The 23,189-nt window shown below is 34.0% G+C and overlaps 1 protein-coding gene across 6 annotated transcripts; it reads left to right on the plus strand.

Moving 5' to 3' along the window:
* Positions 1–4,004: 4,004 nt before the first annotated feature.
* On the plus strand, positions 4,005–19,058 carry LOC131615990 (ubiquitin C-terminal hydrolase 13-like). 6 transcript variants are annotated; one of them, XM_058887191.1, is made up of 32 exons: positions 4,005–4,219; positions 4,568–4,658; positions 5,350–5,494; positions 5,699–5,856; positions 6,550–6,815; positions 6,906–7,124; positions 7,210–7,318; positions 7,408–7,523; positions 9,666–9,764; positions 10,636–10,745; positions 11,210–11,284; positions 12,290–12,368; positions 12,465–12,611; positions 13,263–13,343; positions 13,456–13,575; positions 14,385–14,507; positions 14,831–14,908; positions 15,001–15,089; positions 15,177–15,285; positions 15,617–15,685; positions 15,766–15,876; positions 16,101–16,156; positions 16,268–16,445; positions 16,517–16,618; positions 16,707–16,778; positions 17,042–17,107; positions 17,253–17,318; positions 17,540–17,626; positions 17,744–17,860; positions 17,990–18,064; positions 18,194–18,280; positions 18,434–19,058. In XM_058887191.1, the coding sequence occupies exons 1-32, from the start codon at positions 4,190–4,192 to the stop codon at positions 18,473–18,475; spliced, it is 3,372 nt and encodes a 1,123-aa protein (XP_058743174.1). In that variant the 5' UTR covers positions 4,005–4,189; the 3' UTR covers positions 18,476–19,058. The 6 variants fall into 6 exon arrangements, with proteins under 6 accessions (XP_058743174.1, XP_058743177.1, XP_058743178.1 ...); XM_058887194.1 differs by having other exon boundaries at positions 5,380–5,494; XM_058887195.1 differs by having other exon boundaries at positions 4,571–4,658; positions 5,380–5,494.
* The last annotated feature ends 4,131 nt before the right edge of the window (positions 19,059–23,189 follow it).

Raw genomic sequence — 23,189 nt, forward strand, 5'->3', positions numbered from 1 at the left:
CAAAAACAACATCTGGAACTCCAAGTAATTTACGTATATATGGCAACACAAGCATACATGTGGTGAGTAACCCAAGTGTAATATACCTACGTGGCTTCACAAGCACACCAATTGATAACACAAATATGTACAACGGTGACTAAGTCCGGCACGCCAAGTGGGTATACTCCCAATAATGAAGGTAGAGTAAAACACAAGAAATGAGGGTTTGAATTGGGGTTTCTAAAAACTTTCCGTTAAGAAGTTCTATTTATTTAAATGATGGGCAAAAGATAGTGCTATGAAGATAAAAATGACACAATCACTTCATACAGGTTCAACTTAGAGAAGATTAATCTTGTCCACCCACCAAGGTGATTTTACCTTAGACAAGGACTTAATCCGCTATAATCAAAATGATTACAAATGCACGGGCTCACTACCGGTGAGTAACAATTAAAATAATGATCAACCTGTCAGTGATCTCTTAAGAATTATGACCTACCCGCCCCCCTAAGAAATTTAACGATCATTTACTCCTTAAGGATTCAGACTGCCATCCGTCCTTCGAAGGAGATTTCTCCACAATGATGATTTGTCAAAGTCTTCTTGAGTCTACAGACTTGACACTTAGTCACTGATAAGTGCCAATTTGTGGTTACTTTTGTGTATAGTTCTGCGGCACTTATCTTATCTTTTTTCTCAATTTAGACGAGTTTTAGTGTATATTACATAAATATGTAGATTTTGTGTTTAATCAAGTTTTTGATTTATTTATGTACCATCTATTAGTTTTTCATTCATTTATTTATGGAGCGTTGAGTAATAAAGCTTCAAGGATGCAATTTTGGATCAATAAAGGAGAAGCCATTTGAAGAAATAAAGAAGTGCAGACTGGTGTGGTTTGCCGAGCGAGCAACTACTTCTGGTGTGAGTCGCCCGACGGTGCAATTCGTTCGCTGGGCGAGCATGGAGAATAAATGGTCATATTTCTGCCTTGGCTTGCCTCTTGGTCGTCGGACAGAAGAATAAGGAGTCGTCGGACGAAGCTTCCATTCGTCGGGCAAAAGAAGATATTTTTGCCCACTTGTTGACGTGGCGCAGATTGTGTGGCCAGAATAAAGCCGTTCGTCGGGCAGAGAAATTGGCTCGCCGGGCGAACACGTCACGATAAAATTTTGTATATATTTATATTTCATTTCATTTAGGGTTATGGTTTTGGGAGAGGGTTTTTAATCTCTCAACGCCATCAACATCATTTTTCTATAGGATTAGCTTAGATAACAACATTAGGGTCTTGCATCTTGTGGATTCGGGGTGGATTTCTCTACAATCGACGCTGACAAATCGGGAGAAGTTTGGTTTATCTCTTTTCTCTCTATGTATTTCTCTTTTGTTGGGTTTTGTATATATATTTACTTTGAACTTATGTATATTTGTCGCTAATGGCGTTATATAAAGCTTGCTTTACAAATCTTTGTTGATTGTTGTCTTAGATTTTTGCTCTGTGCTAGGGATTTAGGTTGTTGTAGAGATAAACTTCTTGAGTCCTTATCTAGGATGATTATCTGTTAGTTTCTAGATTTTAGAGATGAATTTAGAGATAACAATCTTTATGGGTATCGAAGCTTAATGCTTTCGTGTCGGTTGTGTCGGTTGAGATATTGTCAATACGATTGATATGGATGTATGCTGTATCGTTGAGGTGTGCTGAGAGATCGTCGCCGAGATGATATAGTAGTTCTCTCTACTTTGGGTTAGAAATGACTTAGGGTGTGAGCGATGTCGGATGACATTGACGAGTATTGTAGGGTGAGTATAACTGGTCGATAAGTTTAAGTTTGGAGAAGTAGATTATATACAATGCTTGATAAGTTTCTTCTCTCCGAAGAATAAATTCTTTTTGTGTTGATATTTACTTTTTCGTTTTCATATTTAAATTCATTCAAAACCAAACTCATAACTATGAAAACTGTTGAACGAGAGTTTACTATATATTTTGGCTTTTTGCTATAATAAACAAACAAAAAAATTATGAAAATATGAATGGAGTTACTTGATTAACATAGGAACACAGAAGAAAAATTCAAGGGGACAAAATCTAGAGATATGTTAACGAATAACCAGTATTGGAAATCTGCCATTCAACAAGGATAATACAATACCAAACTGATGTATAAGGAAATTCGAGGGGACAAAATCTAGACGCATTGGAACAAACTTTTTTATACTAATCGTACTAGACCTCAGAAAAAATTTATCACGTGGTTAGCATGTTTGGACAGGTTGGCCACTAAATCAAGACTTGCCAAATTTTGCATAGTAACAAATGGTGTGTGCATATTCTGTGGGCTGGCTGAAACACACGATCATCTTTTATTTTCCTGTAATGCTACTAGTAAGATATGACATGAAATACTTGAATGCCTGGGGCTCAATAGAACACCAATAGACTGGACAAACGAGAAGCTGTGGTTTAGCAAGGAAACGAAAAAAGAAAGGTTGGAAGAGACAAATATTAAAAGCCGCTGCTACGGAGACTGTCTATAAGACATGGTAAGATATAAATGCAACTGTTTTCAACAAGCAAAAAGCATGAAGGGACATTGTTGAAAGCATAAAATACAACACTTAAAAGATGGCAATTACAAAAGGCCGTCCGACCCCATGTTAGATTTAGTACATTGAGCCTTGTGTGATGTATTTGACGGCTGTAGTATTCACTAGTGTAATTGGATTTTAGCAAACCTGGATCCTTGTGATCAGTGTAATTTAACTGTTTTGGAGGTAATAAAGTTTATTTTCACAAAAAAAATAATTTATATTTATAGTTTTCTAATATAATATTTATATTATACTCTAAATATTTATGTTGTATATTAAATATTATTGAATGATTTTTTGTTTTTTGGTTTTTTAAAATTATTTTATAAATCAATTTTAAAAAACTATTTAAAAAAACTAAAAAAATGTCTGCCACTTTTATTTTTAAAAAATGTTTTAAAGACTAAAATAATTAAAAACATTTTTTATGTATTTATTTTCGATATATGTATTAAAACCTAAAAATAGAGGAGCATATTTTTTACCATAATTTTTTTAAGTTAAATATAATTTCAAATATTTATATTATAATATTTATTATATTTGTTTTTATATTTTTTTATTATTTTAAAATGCAATTATATTTATATATGAAGATGAAATATAGAAATATTCACTCAGTGTTACATTAATTACATTTATATTCATATACATGATGATTATTTGTCAAATAGTTGGTTCCTATTTTAAAAATGTTTTGTAGACACTTTTTATAAAGGGCGAGACATATATAAATTTATGAATTAATTTTTTTTTACTATTTTATCTTACAAATTTAACAAAATTGCATTTGTTTTTTAATTCAAATAATATCCATTACATTATTTTAAATTTAAAATGATAAAGACATTTGTTTCTTAAAATTATTTAAATTGAATAATATATATAAAACAAAAGTTTAATGGATATACACTTAGTTTTACAATGTCATTCAATAGAAAATCAACAATCTGTCGTGTCATAAAAATTTTTAAAAAATAAAAAACGTGTTTCATAATTGTGATTGATTGACAGTATAAAACTATTTTATAAATGTCATTGCATCACCCATTTTCTCATAAAATAAATATAACTATTAAAAAAAAAAAGTTTTTGTCAATCTTTTCCATATTTTAGAGCATTATAGAAATACTGTCTCCTTTTGTTCATAATATTTTACACATTATATATTGAAATCAAAATTATTAACCAATCACAGGATCAAATCATTTTTATAAATTTTAAATTATTAATATAATACGATAAAATAAAATATTTTTATTAAATGATTTAAATTTTTTACACCGTGCAGTAACTTTTAACTCATTTTTATTTATTTAACCAAGGTGAATTTTATTATGCAACAAAATGATTATACATTAATTTGTCCGTACAAAATTAATTGCACAAAATGAGAAGATAGTGGGAATTGAAATGTACTGTAGGAAGGAAGAAAGATTGTAGTACATGAAATACCGAAAACACCCTAATCCCCAAATCAAGAAGAGCAAAATGCAATAGCTTCTTCTGGTGATCTCGTTTCTTTCACAGTGCGCTCTCTCTCGCTCTCTCGCTTCCATTGCTTTCCTTCAAGCACCGCACCGCGAGGTCAATTGCTTCCATCGTCATGACCGTGATGACTCCTGCTCCCATTGATGTACCTCACTCGTCGCTACTCTGTTTCCGTTATCTTTTCTTTCCGTTTCGATAATCACTTTTGTGTTTCCAATTTTGCTTCTGCTTTTTCAATTTTGCTTTTGTTGCGCATTTCTTGTTTATTTGTTCTTGATTTATTCAGTGTGCATGTTGCGTTTGTGGTTAGAATTGATTGTTGTTTACGGTTATGTGGTTGAGAGTGACGGTTGTGGTTTTGATCTTGTAGAGTTGAATTTGCTTTAGTTTTGTTGCATTTCGTGTTTTGATTTTGGGGATTTTGCTAGGGATTGGTTTCTTAGTGGATCAGAAGTAGTGTAATGGTGTTTTTTTTTTTGAATGGATTTTGTAGCAGCAACAGCAGCAGGAGGATGAGGAGATGCTTGTCCCGCCCACCGTTCCACAGGCTGATTTGGCTGAGAATAATCATGAACCTATGGATGGTACTGGTTATTGCTTTCTCACTCTTTTGATCTGTGGATAAGCTTGATGTTTTGTCACTTTATTTATTGTCTTTTAGAGGATTTAATCAAACTGATGTTAGAGTTAAGAAACCACTTATTGCATTGAAGGAACCAAGTGATATATACTATTACTAAGATAGGTGTTACATACGGCACATGACACTGACTTGTAGACATGGTTAGTGATTCGAGAAAATGGTGTAATTGAATGTAACTTGTGTCAGTGTCATAAACTGGGCAAGCTTTCAATGTCAAATGTTGGTGCTACATAGGGCTTAATTAGTTTGAGAAAACATTTCCTGGTTTCTTTTTAATTACAAAATACAAATGCCACTCAAGTGTTCACTTGGAAAAAAATTAAAGAAAAACTATGTAAATATTAGCAAGTTGGCATTTAGATATATGTGAAGCCTGAAAATGAAAAACAGTTTCTTTCTTCAAACCAAATGAGCCTTTATTTATCTTTGTTATGCATTCTGGTGATGTATGTGTGTTTTCAGTTTCTTTATTTTTATGTTTTTTCTCCCATTCTGGTGATGCATTCTGGTGATGGCAGCTCCATTAGTTAGTTCAGTTATGATGACTTTTTTATTTATTTCTGCCTCTAAGTTTCAGGCTAATTTAGGTCAGATACTTAATTTCTCTTTTCATTTATATTGATGAATATTAGTTGTTGCTCAACCTGAAATTGCCAACCCAGTGGAGCCTGCTGAGGATCCTACACCAACAAGATACGAATGGAAAATCGACAACTTTTCTAGGATGAACACGAAAAAGCTCTATTCAGACATATTTGTTGCTGGGAGTTTCAAATGGTATTATGCTTACCCATTCCTGAATAAATTCATGATGTTCATTTTTCTTATTTCAGTAGACGTGCTCAAATATAGAATGTTTTGCTATTGTTTGACCCAAATAGGCCCACTCTATCCAGTGGGGCAAGTGATTTTTTTGGTTATATTTTTCCTATCTGTTTCTATCTTCAGCAACATCTCCTGATTTCCCCCCATTCTGAACAGGCGTGTACTTATTTTCCCAAAAGGGAACAATGTCGACTATTTGTCCATGTATTTGGATGTTGCAGATTCAACTAGTTTGCCCTATGGTTGGAGTAGATATGCACAGTTTAGCTTGGCAGTTGTTAATCAAATCCATAATAAGTACACTATTAGAAAAGGTAACCTATTTAGTTTGTTCCTTGCAATTCTTACGAGATGAACTGCCATGCATGATTTATAAAAATGCATTGGAGTTAAAAGCATGCAATGTTGTAAGATGTATGATGCCATTACTAAAAGAGAATTTCATACTTGAAAAATCTATGCTATGCTGCCATTTTCTCTGAGAAGCCCGCATGGTTTTAGTTGATCTTTTTCATCAAATCCCTAGAATAATACGTCTATACATTTCTGATTAACCATTAACTTATGCACCTGTTTCATAATTTAGAGCTTAACCTAATTGGTTTCTTTCCTTCAGCCATCTTGTTTCATAATTTACTTTATTTAACTTTTTTTTTAAAACAAAATACATTTGAATTGAAACTACCACTTCCACACACAGACACACACACACACACACACACACTCACTTTCCCTTAGGAGTTGTAATTGCTTTCTATGGCTGGACTTGTTAATATTGACTTGTTGAGCAAAACAAGGGTTTTGCTAATGAGTGCGTTTCGGGAAATTTTATAATCCAAGGATATTGCTCCAATTTTTTTCTTCTCTTTCTTGAGCTCTTTTCAAGTGCCTTGAGGAACTGTTTAGCATTGACCAATTGGGAGAGGAGAAAAGTGAGAATGCATATAATTTTTGGGCATAGAAATGTGTTATTTTTGTAACTTTTTATTTTATTTTGCTCAATGTAGACACACAGCATCAGTTCAATGCACGGGAAAGTGATTGGGGTTTCACATCCTTCATGCCTCTCGGCGAATTGTATGATCCTAGTAGAGGGTATCTTATGAATGATACTCTTAAAATTGAAGCTGACGTCGTTGTCCGTAGGATTGTTGATTACTGGACTTATGATTCAAAAAAGGAGACGGGATATGTTGGGCTAAAGAACCAGGGAGCTACATGTTATATGAATTCTCTGCTCCAAACTCTGTACCATATTCCTTATTTCCGAAAGGTCAGGCTCTATTTTTCTATTTATTCTTCTTGTTACCCTCTTTTTTGACTGGATACTAACGTGGATTTTGGGTCCTGGATTGTATTTCAGGCTGTATACCATATGCCTACAACAGAGAATGATATGCCCTCTGGAAGTATCCCATTGGCTCTGCAAAGTTTGTTTTACAAGCTCCAGTATAGTGACACCAGTGTCGCAACAAAAGAGCTGACTAAATCGTTTGGATGGGATACTTACGATTCTTTCTTGCAGCACGATGTTCAAGAACTAAATAGAGTTCTTTGTGAAAAACTTGAAGACAAAATGAAGGTAATAGAAAGACCTTCAGATATTTGTGCACAATTTCAATTTGGTGAAGTACCGTCTCAAATGCATAATGAACTATTGTGTTCAGGCAACTGTTGTTGAAGGAACTATACAGAAATTGTTTGAAGGGCACCACATGAACTATATCGAGTGCATAAATGTGGACTATAAATCAACACGAAAGGAGTCATTTTACGGTACTTTTATATGCATGCTGAAGGTATTTGTATTTTCACTTGCACCATGCCACTTGAGTCTAATTTAGTCTTTAACTGATGTATGGCAGATCTTCAACTTGATGTCAAAGGTTGTCCTGATGTTTATGCTTCATTTGATAAGTATGTTGAAGTTGAACGTCTTGAGGGGGACAACAAATACCATGCTGAACAATATGGTTTGCAGGTTAGTGATAGAATAGTAAATGAATTAAAGAAAAGACTACAAAAAATATAGAACAATGCTCTTCAGAATTTATCTATAACAGTAGTTTATTTATAATAAATATATAATTCACACACCAGCACATTGGAGAAATTTTAAAATTCGGGAGTCGTGGTCTCCTTCCCATAACCACTAAATAACTATCCCATCATCATAACTGACATAATAAAACATGTAACTGCTAATTAATTGCCGCTCTCTCCTATTATATTATTCTCTAATGAAAAGTCCAACCGTTAGTTGCAATTGTTGAACTGACTACTGAGTCTACCTGTTAAAATTTCATTTAGTTAAGTCAACCTTTGTCTTGAAGTCGAGTGCTTAAGTTCTGGGACAGACTAGAGAATTGCAACAACCAACAATGTATTAAATTTTAAAAAATGTTTTTGTTTCATTCTTGTCTCTTCCCTAGATAGCTGGTTATGCCTTACCCCTGTATTGTGTGGTGACAATTGTGGTTGATGACATATGTGCACTTCAAAGCAGTGTATGCAAACTCGCGAGTTGACTTGTAGGATTAAACGATCTTAAGATTCAAACCCAGCCTTCCATGCTCCGATGCTAGTGAAATCGGACTGAAAAACTCAGTAAAATCTTTGGAGTGAATCGGTGAAATCGTTGGAGTGAATCTGTGTTGAGTTATTATTATATTACATATGGTAGGGTCTGATCTTGCATCGGTGAAGCGCCACGTAGCTAACACATTCACAGATGTGTTGCTTTTAAAAGTGTGACGGAAACATAGGATGTCAGTGTCACCACTCAGTTTTGTAGTGGAGTTTGCATACGTAGAAGAGCAACAACAAAGAGGCACAAACATGATAGAAATAGAAGATGAGATGAAGTGGTGGAGGCAGAGAAATATTTAATCAAGAAATAAATGAAAGAAAAGTGTGTTAAAAAGGCACCTATGATATGGAATCCAAGGAAGGCACTTTGCAAAACCCAATGACATAGCCGTATACCACATACATCACTTATGATTGTTAAAAATATAATAATTTGAATATTTTTGGCAAAAACAAAATAATAACAATAATAGTAATGGCAATAATATATCCTCTTAAAAAATAAAAAAAATAATACATAGCACATCATATAAAAACAAAAGGCAATAAATTAAGCGTTTTTCCCTTAAACTTGTTATGAACTTATGGTTATGTAGTTAGTTTAATAGTATGATTTAAAGATTATTTTCTTTATCTATGATAATTTATATGCATGTGTATATAAATGTATATATTTTTTATATTAGTAGGATCTTCTGATCTGTTACGATCCTCGAGTTATGATCTTTTAAACCTCTCTCTATCCTGCATAGACTCTTGTTTTTTTTCAAACATTGTTGCAAAGCCATATTAAACCCGGGACCTTTTCCTTCATAGAAGTCTATTATCGTTTTCTAATTGATCTTTTTAGTTAAGGTTGGTCTTGAAGGTCTTGTTGATTGTGCAAAGGCTTGTTTGGTGGTTAATGGTTACACACAAGTTTTTGCCTTTTTGGCCTTGATTGCAAGGATACCTCCATAGTTGCTAAAAAACTTAAATTGGCTTTTGTTTTGTTGTTTTTGTCTATGGATATTATAATTTTTACCATTTGCTCCTTTCTCAATTGGTGTTCAAGAATTATTTTCTTCACGATGACATCTCTAAAGAAGTCTATATTGAACAACCTCTTGGATTTTCTGCTTATGGGGGAGTATTTTGAAACAGTTTGTTTGTTGACTTCTCCTCTTTGCAAATCTATGTTATCAAGAAATCTGATAGGAGTTGGTTTGGCTGAGGTAGCATCAATATATGACAACTCTAGCATTAAATAACTGATACACAATATATCAATTATTTACTTTTGAAGTAAAAAATTATTTATATTTATTAACTTTTACACTTTCACGACATTCTTCTCTTAGCTCTCTCTTTCAACAGAGTGATTTAATTTGCTACCTTGTGCGCTCAAATGTTGATATATTTTTTGTTGTTTCCATGTTTCTAAGTATATTTGTAGTTTGCTTGGAACAATTTCTTGACATTTCCTTGAGTTTGTTTTATTCACACTCAGAGGGTAATCATTTCACGTGTAACTGATGAATTTTCATATTTTCAGGATGCTAAGAAAGGTGTTCTGTTCATCGATTTTCCTCCAGTTTTGCAGCTTCAGCTGAAAAGATTTGAATATGACTTTATGCGGGATACTATGGTAAAGGTCAGTAGTCAAACAGAGACACCGCTTTGCAACATATTTCGTACTCTTGGTGCTTTCTGCTTTGTTTGCTGGCATATTAAATGGTGTTAGCATTTCCTTGTTTTTGGAATTTCCACGGCTTTGTGCACCTGATTTAAGTTGCAGTTGGTCCTACAGTTTTATTGGGTATTAGCAAGAGTAAGATGCAGACAAAACATTCTAACTTTGCTATATAATGTTATTGAAGATTATTTTGATTGATTAATTAGTTATGCTCGACTATATACATTATAAAATAATATTCTTATTTTTATTTTGTAGTATGCATTCATTTTTACGGTGCTGTTACCTAATGCAAGAAAGTGATTTGACCTGTCATGTGTTTGGAGACAATAACTTTCTTTGAGATTGAAAAACAAAAGATTAATTAGCTATGCTCGATTATGTACATTGTAAAATAATATTCTTATTTTTCTTTTGTAGAATGCATTCATATTTGGAGACAGCGACTTTCTTTGAGATGAAAAAACAAAATATTAACAAAAGATTTCTGTGTTTTTTTAATATTTGTTATTAAATAAAAGTTTCTGTTAAATAAATGCTTTTCCGTTGCTGCTTTGAAAATTGCTACTTGCTTTTTATGGAGGAGGATCTTTTTTATGCAAACACACACACACACACACACACACACACACACATAAATTCAAGTACTTCAATTGAAAAAGTCACACACAATGAAGGAACATTGTCTGCTAGAAAAAACTAGGGCTTTTGCTATTATAACTAGTTGCTACTTATTTGTCATTGAGTTCTTCACTTTTGATGGAGGGATTGAACTGTCGAATTGTATCTATACATGGAAATTTAAATTCTTTTTTTCTTTGTCATGTAGATTAATGATCGTTATGAGTTTCCATTGCAACTTGATCTTGATCGAGACGATAGAAAATATTTATCACCTGACGCTGATAGGAATGTCCGCAATCTTTACACACTTCATAGGTAATATATCGTCTGTTTCAGCGATTTATGTTGCTGATTCTATGTTTTTTTGACATTGGGACTAGTGACCTTTCTGATTTGTTTCATGGTTTCTTCAGTAAATCTGCCCACTTTCTGGTATTTCATTTTTTAACCCACAATCAAAAAATAGAAGAAAGCGGGAAAAGTAAAATAGGAATTAAATTAAGTGATAATGGAAAAAGATACAAAGAAAACAACTTATTTTTTTGGAGAGCCATCTCCTAGCCCCATCCAAACTAAATATTAAATGTATTTTAAATCATTTTGGAACTGTTAACCTTAGAACGATGTATTGAGAGCTTCCGTTTGTCCAGAATTTTTATCAATGAAGTTCATAAATTTGTGATTTCTATTTCTCATGCTGATGTTATCGGTTGTTGTTCAATTATTTACGCACGTCTTTGTGATGTACAATATTTGACAAATTTAATGTTTTTTTCCAGTGTTCTGGTTCACAGTGGTGGTGTGCACGGTGGACATTACTATGCTTTTATCAGACCCACTCTCTCTGATCAGTGGTACGTACAATAGTGTTCCCATGTCTAAACTACTCACTTCCTTGTGAGCTACATGCAATTATCAATAAATTTGATGGACCAGAGGCCATGTATTACATTCATCAAATGCTAATGTGGTTTGAGTTTCAAGTGAATATTCATGACTAACTATGCATTATACCAGATGAATACATATTGTTTTCATTGTTTTCCCAACACAAGTCCCAAGTTTATTTTGAAGGTATCTATTTGTCATGAAGAGGTAGGGCAAAGAGGTGCTTTGTGGGAGTGGATAGGAGTTAGAAGTAGATCTTGCATAATTCAGCTGTTTGTAATTAAATTAACAATTACAATTTTCGTTGTTTTTTTAATTTCATCTGCAGACCTGATAAGTTTTCAAATCAATATTTTGAATTATTAGAATAAGTACATCTGTTTGCTAGTTTGTTCTTTTACTTAACAATTTTTAAACTACAGAAGTTCTTAGGGAAACAAATTACCTAGATCAAACCTCGGTATGCTTAATTTTATAAGATAATGTGACATGGAGTGCTTTAATAATGATGGAGTCTTCACACTCTTTCTCACCTTATTTTTACAAGCGGAATGCTCGAGTACTTAAGAGTACTTAATGCTTCCTGGATGCTTTGTTTCTAACTGGAACAAATAAAATATGCGGGTATCCTTAATATATTTTTATTTTCTTAATTATTAGCTTTCATGTGTTTTGTCATAGTAACTAGTAAGCGTCTATGTAGATCTGACACTATATGTTGAATGTGCGATAATAAGTGATACTTTAAAAATAAGCTGTACTAGTGGTTGACAGTCGTAAAACAAAATATGTTCCTTTTGACCTGTATTATAGTTGTGATATGCAATTCCAGTAATAGTTATAAATGGACTTTGGTATTGCATGAAAATTCCTGAAAGGCCAGTCACTTTTTTTGTTATTTTGTATTGCTTTTATTGGTGACCGAGTGAACTACTCTGCCTGATTTGATTGAATGTGTAAATTGCTGTCAGGTACAAATTTGATGATGAGAGGGTGACAAAAGAAGACCCTAAACGGGCACTAGAGGAGCAATATGGTGGTGAGGAAGAGGTAGTTACTTTATTTCTATTAGTCGTGTCTTTTGATCTTTATGAGCATTTGAGTACTTGTTAATGATTCAACCTCTTGTATATTGTATTTTAACAGTTACCGCAGACAAATCCTGGATTCAATAACAGTCCTTTTAAATTCACCAAATATTCAAATGCTTATATGCTGGTGTATATACGTGAAGCTGACAAGGAAAAAGTTGTATGCAATGTGGACGAGAAAGACATTGCTGAGCATTTAAGGGTACACACACATATATATATATATTTAGTGGGTAAAAGTATGGTTTAATACATGGGGAATACAAGGGAACCTATTTGTCTTCTGCGTACAAGTTAACTTCCAAATAGATTCAGATGCCTGATTTATTTTATGATAATAGATATAAGGAAGTATGTCATATTCTGCTATTGCAATGGTGACTTTATTTTGTTGTTTTTTCCTGTAAATTTCAACTCCAAACGAACCAATATTGTTTCTCATTAAAAGTTCCTTATGAGTGTTCCAAGCTGAAATCAAACCGAAGTTTGCCACTACCTTTCATTTTCTATTCTACTATCTATTAGAAACAGAGAAAGTAGAGTAGGGTGTGAGGGAAGAGAGAAAGAGTTTGTTATGAATCAGAATTTCTCAATTGAAAGTTAGTCTAACAGCATAGCTGTATTCTCTATAGTATAGAATTCTTATACTACTCTAATACTATCAACTTCCGATTGCCTAATATAGCGGTTTGTTCAAATTCCGCTACGAATCCGTGCTAAACTGCCACTAAAGCTTCTTTTTGACCAAATTTTGTACTAAATAGCTTAACATGGAACAATAACGATTTGTTCAAATTCTGCTATGCTATAGCCGCAATTTAATAACACTGATTTGTACGATGGGTTTATGCAGGAGAGGTTGAAGAAAGAACAGGAAGAAAAAGAGCACAAAAAGAAAGAAAAGGCTGAGGCTCACCTCTACACTATCATAAAGGTGTTCTTATCTTGCTATCCTAGAATTGAGTATTGCTCGAGTCTTTATAAAGATGACGTGAATTGCTCAATCAGATTGTTTTTTTATATAACTGATGACACATAATACTTAGGTGGCACGAGACGAAGACCTCGGAGAACAGATTGGAAAGGATATATATTTTGATCTTGTAGACCATGACAAAGTGCGGAGTTTCCGTGTCCAAAAGCAGACACCATTTAACGTTTTCAAGGTATCGTCGGCAGTTATACTCTTGGAATGTAGAACAAAAGAAAAACTGATGTTAATTAGGGATTGATGTACAGACACTAATGTGATCATATAGATTAAGCCAAACAAATAATAGTCACACACCTTCCCTAAATATGTCACTCTAATTAAAGAATGTTGATAGTGTAGTTAATGTGTCCATTTTGTACGACAGTATGACTAAACTGCCTTTTGTGTATAGATAGATGTATTCAATTTCGAAATTGATTTTTCATTTTCCAAGATAAATTAATAGTATTAATTAGGGCTGTGTTTGGGAAAAACGTAAATAAATGTATCTAATAATTTGAAACGGGGCTTATATATAGGGACAAACTTTTTTCTTACAATGGGAGCTTATGGTTTGGGACGGAGGGAGTAATCAAGAAATACCTCGCTGAATACATTTTCCCATTTAATCCAGAAGGGATGTGTTATAAAACGATGATCTATTTCTATCCTGTTGTACTTAGTTGTGTGCAATGCTAATGGCAGAAATATTAGCATAGGGTAGCCTCATAGGATAAGAGTCATGGAGGTTGGGAAAGTTTAGTTTGTGAAGTGATAAAGAGAAAGTCATTGTTTTGGTTGTTTCTTCATAGAAAACTATTATTTTCAAAACTGTACTAAAATATAAAAGTCATGAAGTGTTAATTGGAAGAAGAAAAAACAGGTCATATGGATCTTTATAATCTTTATGCTTTTAATTTTGTAATTTATAATATAATTTGTGAAGTTCGTGATGATAATTTGTTATTTTTCTAAGTTTGATTGCTAATCTGTGATATGTAGGAAGAGGTTGCTAAAGAGTTTGGCATACCGGTCCAATTCCAGCGCTTTTGGCTGTGGGCAAAGCGTCAAAACCATACATATCGTCCTAATCGTCCACTCACACACATTGAAGAAGCACAATCTGTAAATTCACGAGCTTGCTTGAAGTTTGTCAATAATATCATTTTTCTCATATACCTTTTAAGCTTCTTATTTTATGATCTTCTCATCTATATTTTTGTTGGCTTTTAGGAAAATATTGGTTTTGTATTAAAAAAAACCTTGAGCTTCTTTTCACCTCATGTTTTATGTTGAATTTGTTCAATGCTTCATGACATTTTATATCATCCCGCTGATGTAGTAGTTTTTCTTTTAATTTTAAAACAAATAACAATGCAGCACATGCAGGTGGTTTTCTTATTGATTTGAAGTTCATTTTGTTTTCTTGATACTGATTCAAACTGCAGGTTGGACAATTGAGAGAGATATCGAACAAGGTTCACAACGCAGAATTAAAATTGTTTTTGGAAGTGGAACATGGGCCGGTAACCTTTAAAATTTTGAAGTTGTTTACTATTTTGATACTGTGATACATTATCGAAACACATCCCTGTTGACTAACTACATTGTTATTTAGGATTTATGTCCCATTGCACCCCCTGAGAAGACAAAGGATGATATATTGCTTTTTTTCAAGTTATATGATCCTGAAAAAGAGGAACTGCGGTACTGAATGATTTCTTGATTTTTAATATATGTTGTGGTAAAAGCTGGACCCGAGTTGACATACATATGATTTCTCTTTGATGGCAGTTATGTTGGCAGACTCTTTGTGAACAGTACTGGCAAGCCATCAGAAATCTTAACAAGGTTAAATAAAATGGCTGGTTATGATCCTGATGAAGAGATTGGACTTTATGAGGTTGGTTTGTGTTGTCAAGTTTATTATTTCTGTGTTAAAATACATAAAATTTTATAATCGTAGTGCATCCTTGCATGTTCAGAAACCAGAAGCCATATGATTCATAACTAATGGTCAGACACTAGCAGTCATGGTTTCAGTTGTTTAGTAACTAAGCTTTCTGGTGATTAATGGCAAGTAATTGCATAATGTTCTATGAAAATTCATCTTTCTTGCATATGACTTTCTAGAAGTGAAAGGGAATTTTCGAATGGCGTCTTCAGGTTCTGTTATCTACAAATGACTTTTATGATTTGGCTTTAGCGAATTAACCATGCCTATATTTGTGTAGGAAATTAAGTTTGAACCAAATGTAATGTGCGAGCCTATAGACCAGAAATTAACATTTCGAGTAAGCCAGGTATAGTACATGCTCTGCTGATGCACATTAAGTTGTTGTATCTTCGGTGTGCTTATTGATTTGTTTTTCTATGAATGTAGCTTGAAGATGGAGATATTATATGCTTTCAGAAAGTTATTGCTATAGATAACGAGGAACATATCCGCTATCCTGACGTGCCTTCATACTTAGAATATGTGCATAATCGCCAGGTATTTTCTTTTTGTGGTTTAATTTAAGGCAATTTGTTTTGTTTGCCGTGATACAAAAATGAAAGCTGCTCATTTATTCTGTCATGTTTTGTTTATTCTATTTTCCTCTTGTTTGGGCTAATACATACATGTTTGGTGTAACCAATAATATGCCTTGCAAGTTTCATTGTGTTTAAATTCTAAGTATCTAGTGAATTTTTTTATCACTGATTCATGTACTGTAGGTTGTTCACTTTCGGTCTCTAGATAAACCAAAGGAAGATGACTTCTCCCTGGAGATGTAAGCTGACAGGATTTTATTGGTGTAAATTGTTACATAACACGCCCACACACACACACGTTTATAATGCCTCCGATCATACCCTTATCATGTACTCTTGTTAATTTATAGGTCTCGACTTTTTACATATGACGACGTTGTGGAGAGAGTAGCTGAACAAGTTGGCTTGAACGACCCGTCCAAAATCAGGCTCACCCCACACAACTGCTACTCTCAACAACCTAAACCCCAGCCTATCAAGTACCGAGGGGTGGAACATTTATCTGATATGCTGGTTCACTACAATCAGGTAGTTGTTGAGTTATCGTCCAATACTTCTTATTTAAAAGCAAAATGTCTCATTTGTTTCTTGCATGTCAGACATCGGATATATTGTACTATGAAGTACTTGACATCCCTCTGCCAGAATTACAAGGTTTAAAAACCCTGAAAGTTGCATTTCATCATGCTACCTCGGATGAAGTGAGTATGGTGGCCTAATTTTCTTCTGGTTTTCATCTATATTCTTTTCATTATTATTATTGTAATTTTTTTATAATTGTTGATTCAGGTCGTTATTCATACCATCAGACTCCCAAAGCAGAGCACTGTGGGAGATGTCCTTGATGATATTAAAACAAAGGTGTCTGTTTTTTTACTATACTTCATTAACTTGCCTGTATTGTACGTTGCTACTTATGGAATATACAACTGCACCCCACTTGCTTTCATGGCTTGAGTGAAGAATGAAAAAGTGATGCAATGTTTGGCAGCCCTGTGCAGTTGTGACTGTTGTATTGTATGAGCAGCAGTTTTGTAATATGAAGTTGATAAACTTCCTAAATTTATAATTTTTCACATTTACTTAATTATATTTCTGATGCTCAATTTTGGCTTGTTTTACAGGTTGAATTGTCTCGTCCTGATGCTGAGCTTAGGTTGCTTGAAGTCTTCTATCACAAAATATACAAGGTTTGGCATTACATTAAAATATGAATCTTGTTTATTATGAATCTTGCTAAGCCCCAATCCCTGTAATATGTTATGACAACGCATTTAATGATTGCACATATTGCCGTTTTTCTTATTAAAATATGTTCATTATGTTACTTTGCAGGTTTTCCCTCCCAATGAAAAGATTGAAAACATAAACGATCAATACTGGACACTACGAGCAGAGGAGGTAGCAGTCTCTTTCTTGTGTGAATGGGACTGGGAAAGGGGAATTGATAGTGTTCATTTCATCAAGTGTTTTTGCTTTTTGTTGGGGTCCAAAAGTGTTTCTGCTTTTATTTATTCAAATAACAGCACCATGGGATTTTTGTAACTATGTTATATATAATACGTGCTTTCGGCTTCAGTGGAAAAGTAAATGTTTCTCTTTGTATACTACTACTTTTACAGATTCCAGAAGAAGAGAAAAATCTTTCTCCTCTTGATCGTCTAATTCACGTGTATCATTTTACTAAAGACACAACTCAGAATCAAATGGTATGTAGTTTTAATTTCTCCATTTTGCTTTAATACCATTCTTTGTATTTGACTACTTTGATACATTAATTATATGCCAACCCTTTTGTAACTTGGTTTTGCATTTTATGTGTACAGCAAATTCAAAACTTTGGGGAACCCTTCTTCTTGGTCATACACGAATGTGAAACTTTGGCCGAAATTAGAGTGCGAATACAGAAGAAGCTTCAGGTTCCTGATGATGAGTTTGTCAAGGTATTTCTTCATCTTTGTGAGTTCTATTCTGTTTTAAGTAATTTTGGTTTTAGTGATTGGTGCTTCAGAGTAAATATTGGTTTGTATCAGTGAACATAATTCTTTTAATTTCTTTTTTTACTTGGCCAGTGGAAGTTTGCCTTTTTTTCATTAGGGCGACCAGAGTACCTCGAGGACTCTGACGTTGTATCAAGTCGCTTTCAGGTGATTCATTTGTACTTAAACTTTTTTTTTTTATAAAACAATACTATTAGCTAATTTACATTTAATACCATTTTCATATATTGGAACTTGTATTACTGTAAACTGACCTATTATTGTGTGTTTTGACAGAGAAGAGATGTATATGGTGCTTGGGAGCAGTATCTTGGCTTGGAGCATACTGATAATGCTCCTAAAAGATCATATGCTGCTAACCAGGTTAGTAACTTTGTTTGCAAGAACTAATTTTATTAGTATATTTTGGTCTTTGAATGTTTGATGGTTGTCCACTCTACTAGTACTTCTCGGTTTTAGTTCAAAGTTAACAACTTTTTGTTACCCCATTTCAACTTACATGGGTTTTGTTTTCAGAGTCGTCACACCTATGAGAAGCCAGTAAAGATTTATAATTAGGAAATCAGGGTGAATGGGTTATCATTTTGCATGGGATGAATTCAGCGTTCTTCTACATCTATGGGCTTGTAAAAACAGGGAAAGTAGGGAAAGGCTAACTCTTCATAGACCAACTTTTGAGATCAGTGGTCAAGTGTGTGCAGGTTTTTATATTAGAATTGTGATAGGTAGTTATTTCTTTTGATGGAGTGACATTGCTCTCTACACTGTGTATCTGCCGACCACAGCACTTGAGCTTTTTGCTACTTGCCTACTTCCATTGATGTATGTATGGAAGTTGTTCTTCACGTTGAGGGCCTTGATCACCATCACTGCACTTTATCAGTACATAAACTTTTTTTTTTTTGGATTAGCAAGTATATACAAGGTATAGCTGGACGACTCTTTTTGTCATATTGAATGCTTTTCCAATTTTGTTCAGTTAGCATCGTTAGTTCTAGCAAGGGCTGCAAAATGTTGTAGCAAATTCCATGTAGTGATTTGTAAAGGAGATTTGCATCCTCCGTATAACTCGATAGCATAGAGTAGAACCATTTGGTTACTATTTCCCATCTATGTATCAACGTAGAAAGGAATACTAGTCGATGATATGGTATCTTTAATCTAACAACTAAAGACAGACATTTTCTGCTCACTATCCCTTGTTGGCTTTATATAAAAGAATCCGAAGTTTTGCTAACCAATGCAAAGATATTCACAAATGAATAAAATAAATTAAGGGATCCCTAACTTAAACATCACTTTTAAAAACCACAGTTACAGTTAAAATTCAGTGTACATAAGGTGGTGATTTTTATGAAAAAGAACTCACTGTATATGTCCTCAGCAAACTTAGATATATAATAGTATATTCCCAACACTCTTAATATCCAAACTAATTAATTTTTTTTTTGACTGGCCAAAAACATATCTTATTTATTTTAAAAAAATTTAATCAGCATTTCATCTTCTATTTATTACAACAGTTTATTTTAAGAATTTTACATGTTGGTAAGTTCTCTTTTGTGCTTGTTTTTCTTCTTTCGTTCTCACGTTCTTTTACCTAAACAAAAACTAGACTCCATATGGCTAAAATAAAACAGTTGACAATAGTAAAATAATTAGTGAAATTTTGGACGGAATTATTAATAAATCCATTATATATTCCTGACTTCATAACAATATACTTTTATGTGTTTTGGACACGACAATTCAAATTTTGAATTATGTTCACAAACAAAAAATTTAATTGATATTATAATACATATTTATCTAGTTCAATTCAATTTTTAAAAACAAAGTAATATGAAACAAACAATTATTAAGTTTTTTGAATTGTATTATTGAAAATACTCGGGTCATTTTTTTTATATAGTGGTTATTTTTGTTTAATATAGGTTACAATTTATTATTATTAACATATATTTAAGGAAGTTTCTTAACTCATCACATAGGTATGAGGCGCACCATCGATTTGACAAAACTGTCTCCGTGCTTCCGTAGATGTATCTTCGGAAATACCTTTTTTTTTGTTTAACGTTGTTTTGTTTCGTAGATGCACATGCGAAACACTTTAGTAGATGTATCTACAGAAATGTTTGACGTTATAACTCGCTCGCGCCAAACCTTTTTTCTCCCTCATTCTTCACATTTTCAAACTCTAAAATCTCAAACTTTCTCAAACTCTCTCAACCACAAATATCAAACTTCAAATTTCTTTCTCCCGAATTCAGAAGACATTATCAACATCAAATATCAGCACATTCCATCCAGTTCCTATCTGTATTTAACCGGTAAGTTTTTGATATTTCGAGTTATTTTAAAGTATTTGTAAAACCAAATAAGAATTCAATATTTAGGTGTAGAAATGATTGGATAAGTTTAGAAATAGTGTTTATAGACAATGTAGGTAATATTTTAGGTTTAAAAGGTACAATCAAGCCACAAAAATGAATATTTTGGTGATTGAACATTGGAGTTACGCCATTGTTGTGTTTTTTTAGTTTCACTGGCTTCCGTAGATCCATTTACGGAAGCACTCAATGTTTTTGAAACAAAGGTACTTTTGTAGATCCATCTACGAAAACACTCAATGTTTTTGAAAATAAGGTACTTCCGTAGATGTATCTACGGAAGAGTAATTTTTTGTTTTTATTTTGATGTTTATTTATAAATACACAGTATCTAACTCAAGCTTTTTTGTATCATAATGTAGACATCATGAACCACGACCCGGATAGGGACATTCATGAGAGGACCGCAAAACAGGCATCTGTCCGGCGAGAACAGTTGCATGTAGCATCTCAGGTCACTGATGGAGCACCTGTTTCACCTCATGCACCTACGACTTCTGATACACCCGCCCCAACCATTCCTTCTCATCATTCGCTTCAGCCGAGCCTACTCCTTCACCTGCCACGACCATTCCTTCTCCGTCACCCACTTCAGCTGGGCCTTCACCATCTCCTCCCCCCTCCTACTGCACTACGGAGGCCTCAGGATGATCCCGAGGGTTCCTCACAGTTGCCACCCTTCGGCAGACTTCGTCGGGGCAGTTCTTCTTCTGCCGTGCTACCTCCAGAGGAGCTGCACGAGGATGATCCGGTGTCGGAGCCTGTGCCAGAGCCTGTATGGTACCTCGGGAGGCCTGTAGACGCTTCTCTTCTGTCTGGATATGCAGATCATGCAGCCAGACGTATATAGGATGGAGAAGTAAGTTTTATTTGATAATTACTTACTTATTTATTTTCTTACGTTCTGACCCTACTTATTACTAACCGTTTGAATTTTTTAAAAATTTTAGAGTAGGGATCCCCAGAGGTTCTACAACCATGAGTGGAAGATTAAGGATCTCGCGCAGCCTGACGAGCAATGGTTTCAGGAGGTACTGCCATCTTCAGGCATGAGGAACTTCTGTATACTCGGCTACCATAATATACATAATGGTATGCTTGCGACCTTTGCGGAGAGATAACATCCTGAGACCTCCTCATTTCATCTACTCCACGGTGAGATTACCATCTCCCTACATGATGTGGCATGCCTATTTCAGCTACCTATCAGGGGTACACTCATTCTTCGCGGTAGGATGACGAAGGCGGAAGCTCAAGAGATACTGATTGCTGAGCTGATGGCTGATCTCGATGACACCCTTGAGGAGGTGGAGAGGACACGACGGGCTCACGTCAAGTTTAGCTTCCTGCAGAGACATTATGATGTAGAGCTCACTGTGGCACAACAGGAAGAGGAAGACGAGTTGGAGCAGGCTACACACAGAGAGCGGGCGTTGAAATGCTACTTCTTATATTTGATAGACACTTAGCTCTTTGCGAACACGAGATCGTCGTATACAGATGCCGTCTACCTGACGTACTTATCGGAGATAACACGTATTCCTGAGTACAACAAGGAAGCGGCTGTACCGGCGTACAATTACCCCAAACTTGGAGAGAGATATCTGTGAAGGCAAGGACAGTTGCGGGCAACTGTAATCTTTTAGTGGTAGCAATCTTATACTCTTCTATTTTTTTAATATTTTTATGATAGTACTTTAAAATAACTGTGTTTTTCTTCTAGGGTTGGATACTACAACACTTCCCAGACATTATTGGCTGGGGAGAGATGCCTACCTATACAGAAGTCATGCCGCGTGCCAGTGCTTTCACCCCCTTAGAGGGAATCAGGTGCCAAATCTCAACAGGTGTGGTCTTGACCGCATGGCTGCCGAGGACATCAAGTACTATTGCTATGCTGAGCACCGGGAGACGGTTCCATTTGACAAGATAACTTTGTATTCTGGATGTTTGGCCGCCAGTTCAACCATTATTATACGTTATCTTCCGGAGCGCGACATGCGTCATTTTGGATATGAGCAGACAATACCTCGCGATTCTACTGTCTTAGCTCCCAACCCAGGCCCGTTTTTTTTTCAAATAGAAAAGGTCTAGGCTTTTTTAAAAACCTATTTAGCTAAAAAGTCTAGGTCACAGGCCATACAAAAAGCCTTTTAAGCCTAGTAGGCTGACTTATTTAAATATATATGAATAATTTAATTATTATTATTATAATATTGTATTCATACTTTGAATTAAAATACAAAAATCAAGCTTAGTCATTTTGATGAACGGGTGAAAATTAACCGCAAAAACTTTATAAACAATGTCTTAAGTTGTATTTTTAAGTTCTCTCAAACAAATAATATCAAATTTTTTTTTGTTAATAGGTAAACTTGAATAAGTTAACACAAATAAGCATTAAGTCTTTTTGATCTTTTAATTTATTAGTCTATTTAAACATTAGTTAAATTTCTTATTTACAAATGCTCAAATAGAATAGACTTTTATGTAGGCTTTTAGGCTAGATAGACCTTCGAAAAGGCCAGACTTAGACCTAAAAATAAGTTTATGACAGGTCATAGGCCAGACTTAGGCTTTAAAATTTTTGACAGGCGAGACTCATGCTTGGATGAGAAGGTTGGATGAGAATCTTTCATATTTTAATTTAAATATTACTTTTTTTTGTATTTTTTATATAATTTTTTCTTGATCATATTCACAAATGTGCATAAAATTAATTATAATATTGAGTTACTTTTTTTTAAAGAAATAGATAATACATTGAGAGTATAACATAATTTCATATTATTAATTAATCACAATCACGTATTAAATTAAATTATTTTTTATTTTAATAACATCGCAAATTTGTGAATATGATCAAGAAAAAATTATATAAA

This window comes from Vicia villosa, linkage group LG7, assembly GCF_029867415.1.
Source record: "Vicia villosa cultivar HV-30 ecotype Madison, WI linkage group LG7, Vvil1.0, whole genome shotgun sequence".
Taxonomy (NCBI): domain Eukaryota; kingdom Viridiplantae; phylum Streptophyta; class Magnoliopsida; order Fabales; family Fabaceae; genus Vicia; species Vicia villosa.

Coding starts and splice junctions, on each gene's coding strand:
- LOC131615990 (XM_058887191.1), top strand. CDS start 4,190: ATGACCGTGATGACTCCTGCTCCCATTGAT. Junction 4,220..4,567: donor TGACTCCTGCTCCCATTGAT/GTACCTCACTCG, acceptor TGGATTTTGTAG/CAGCAACAGCAGCAGGAGGA. Junction 17,861..17,989: donor CTGATGATGAGTTTGTCAAG/GTATTTCTTCAT, acceptor TTACTTGGCCAG/TGGAAGTTTGCCTTTTTTTC.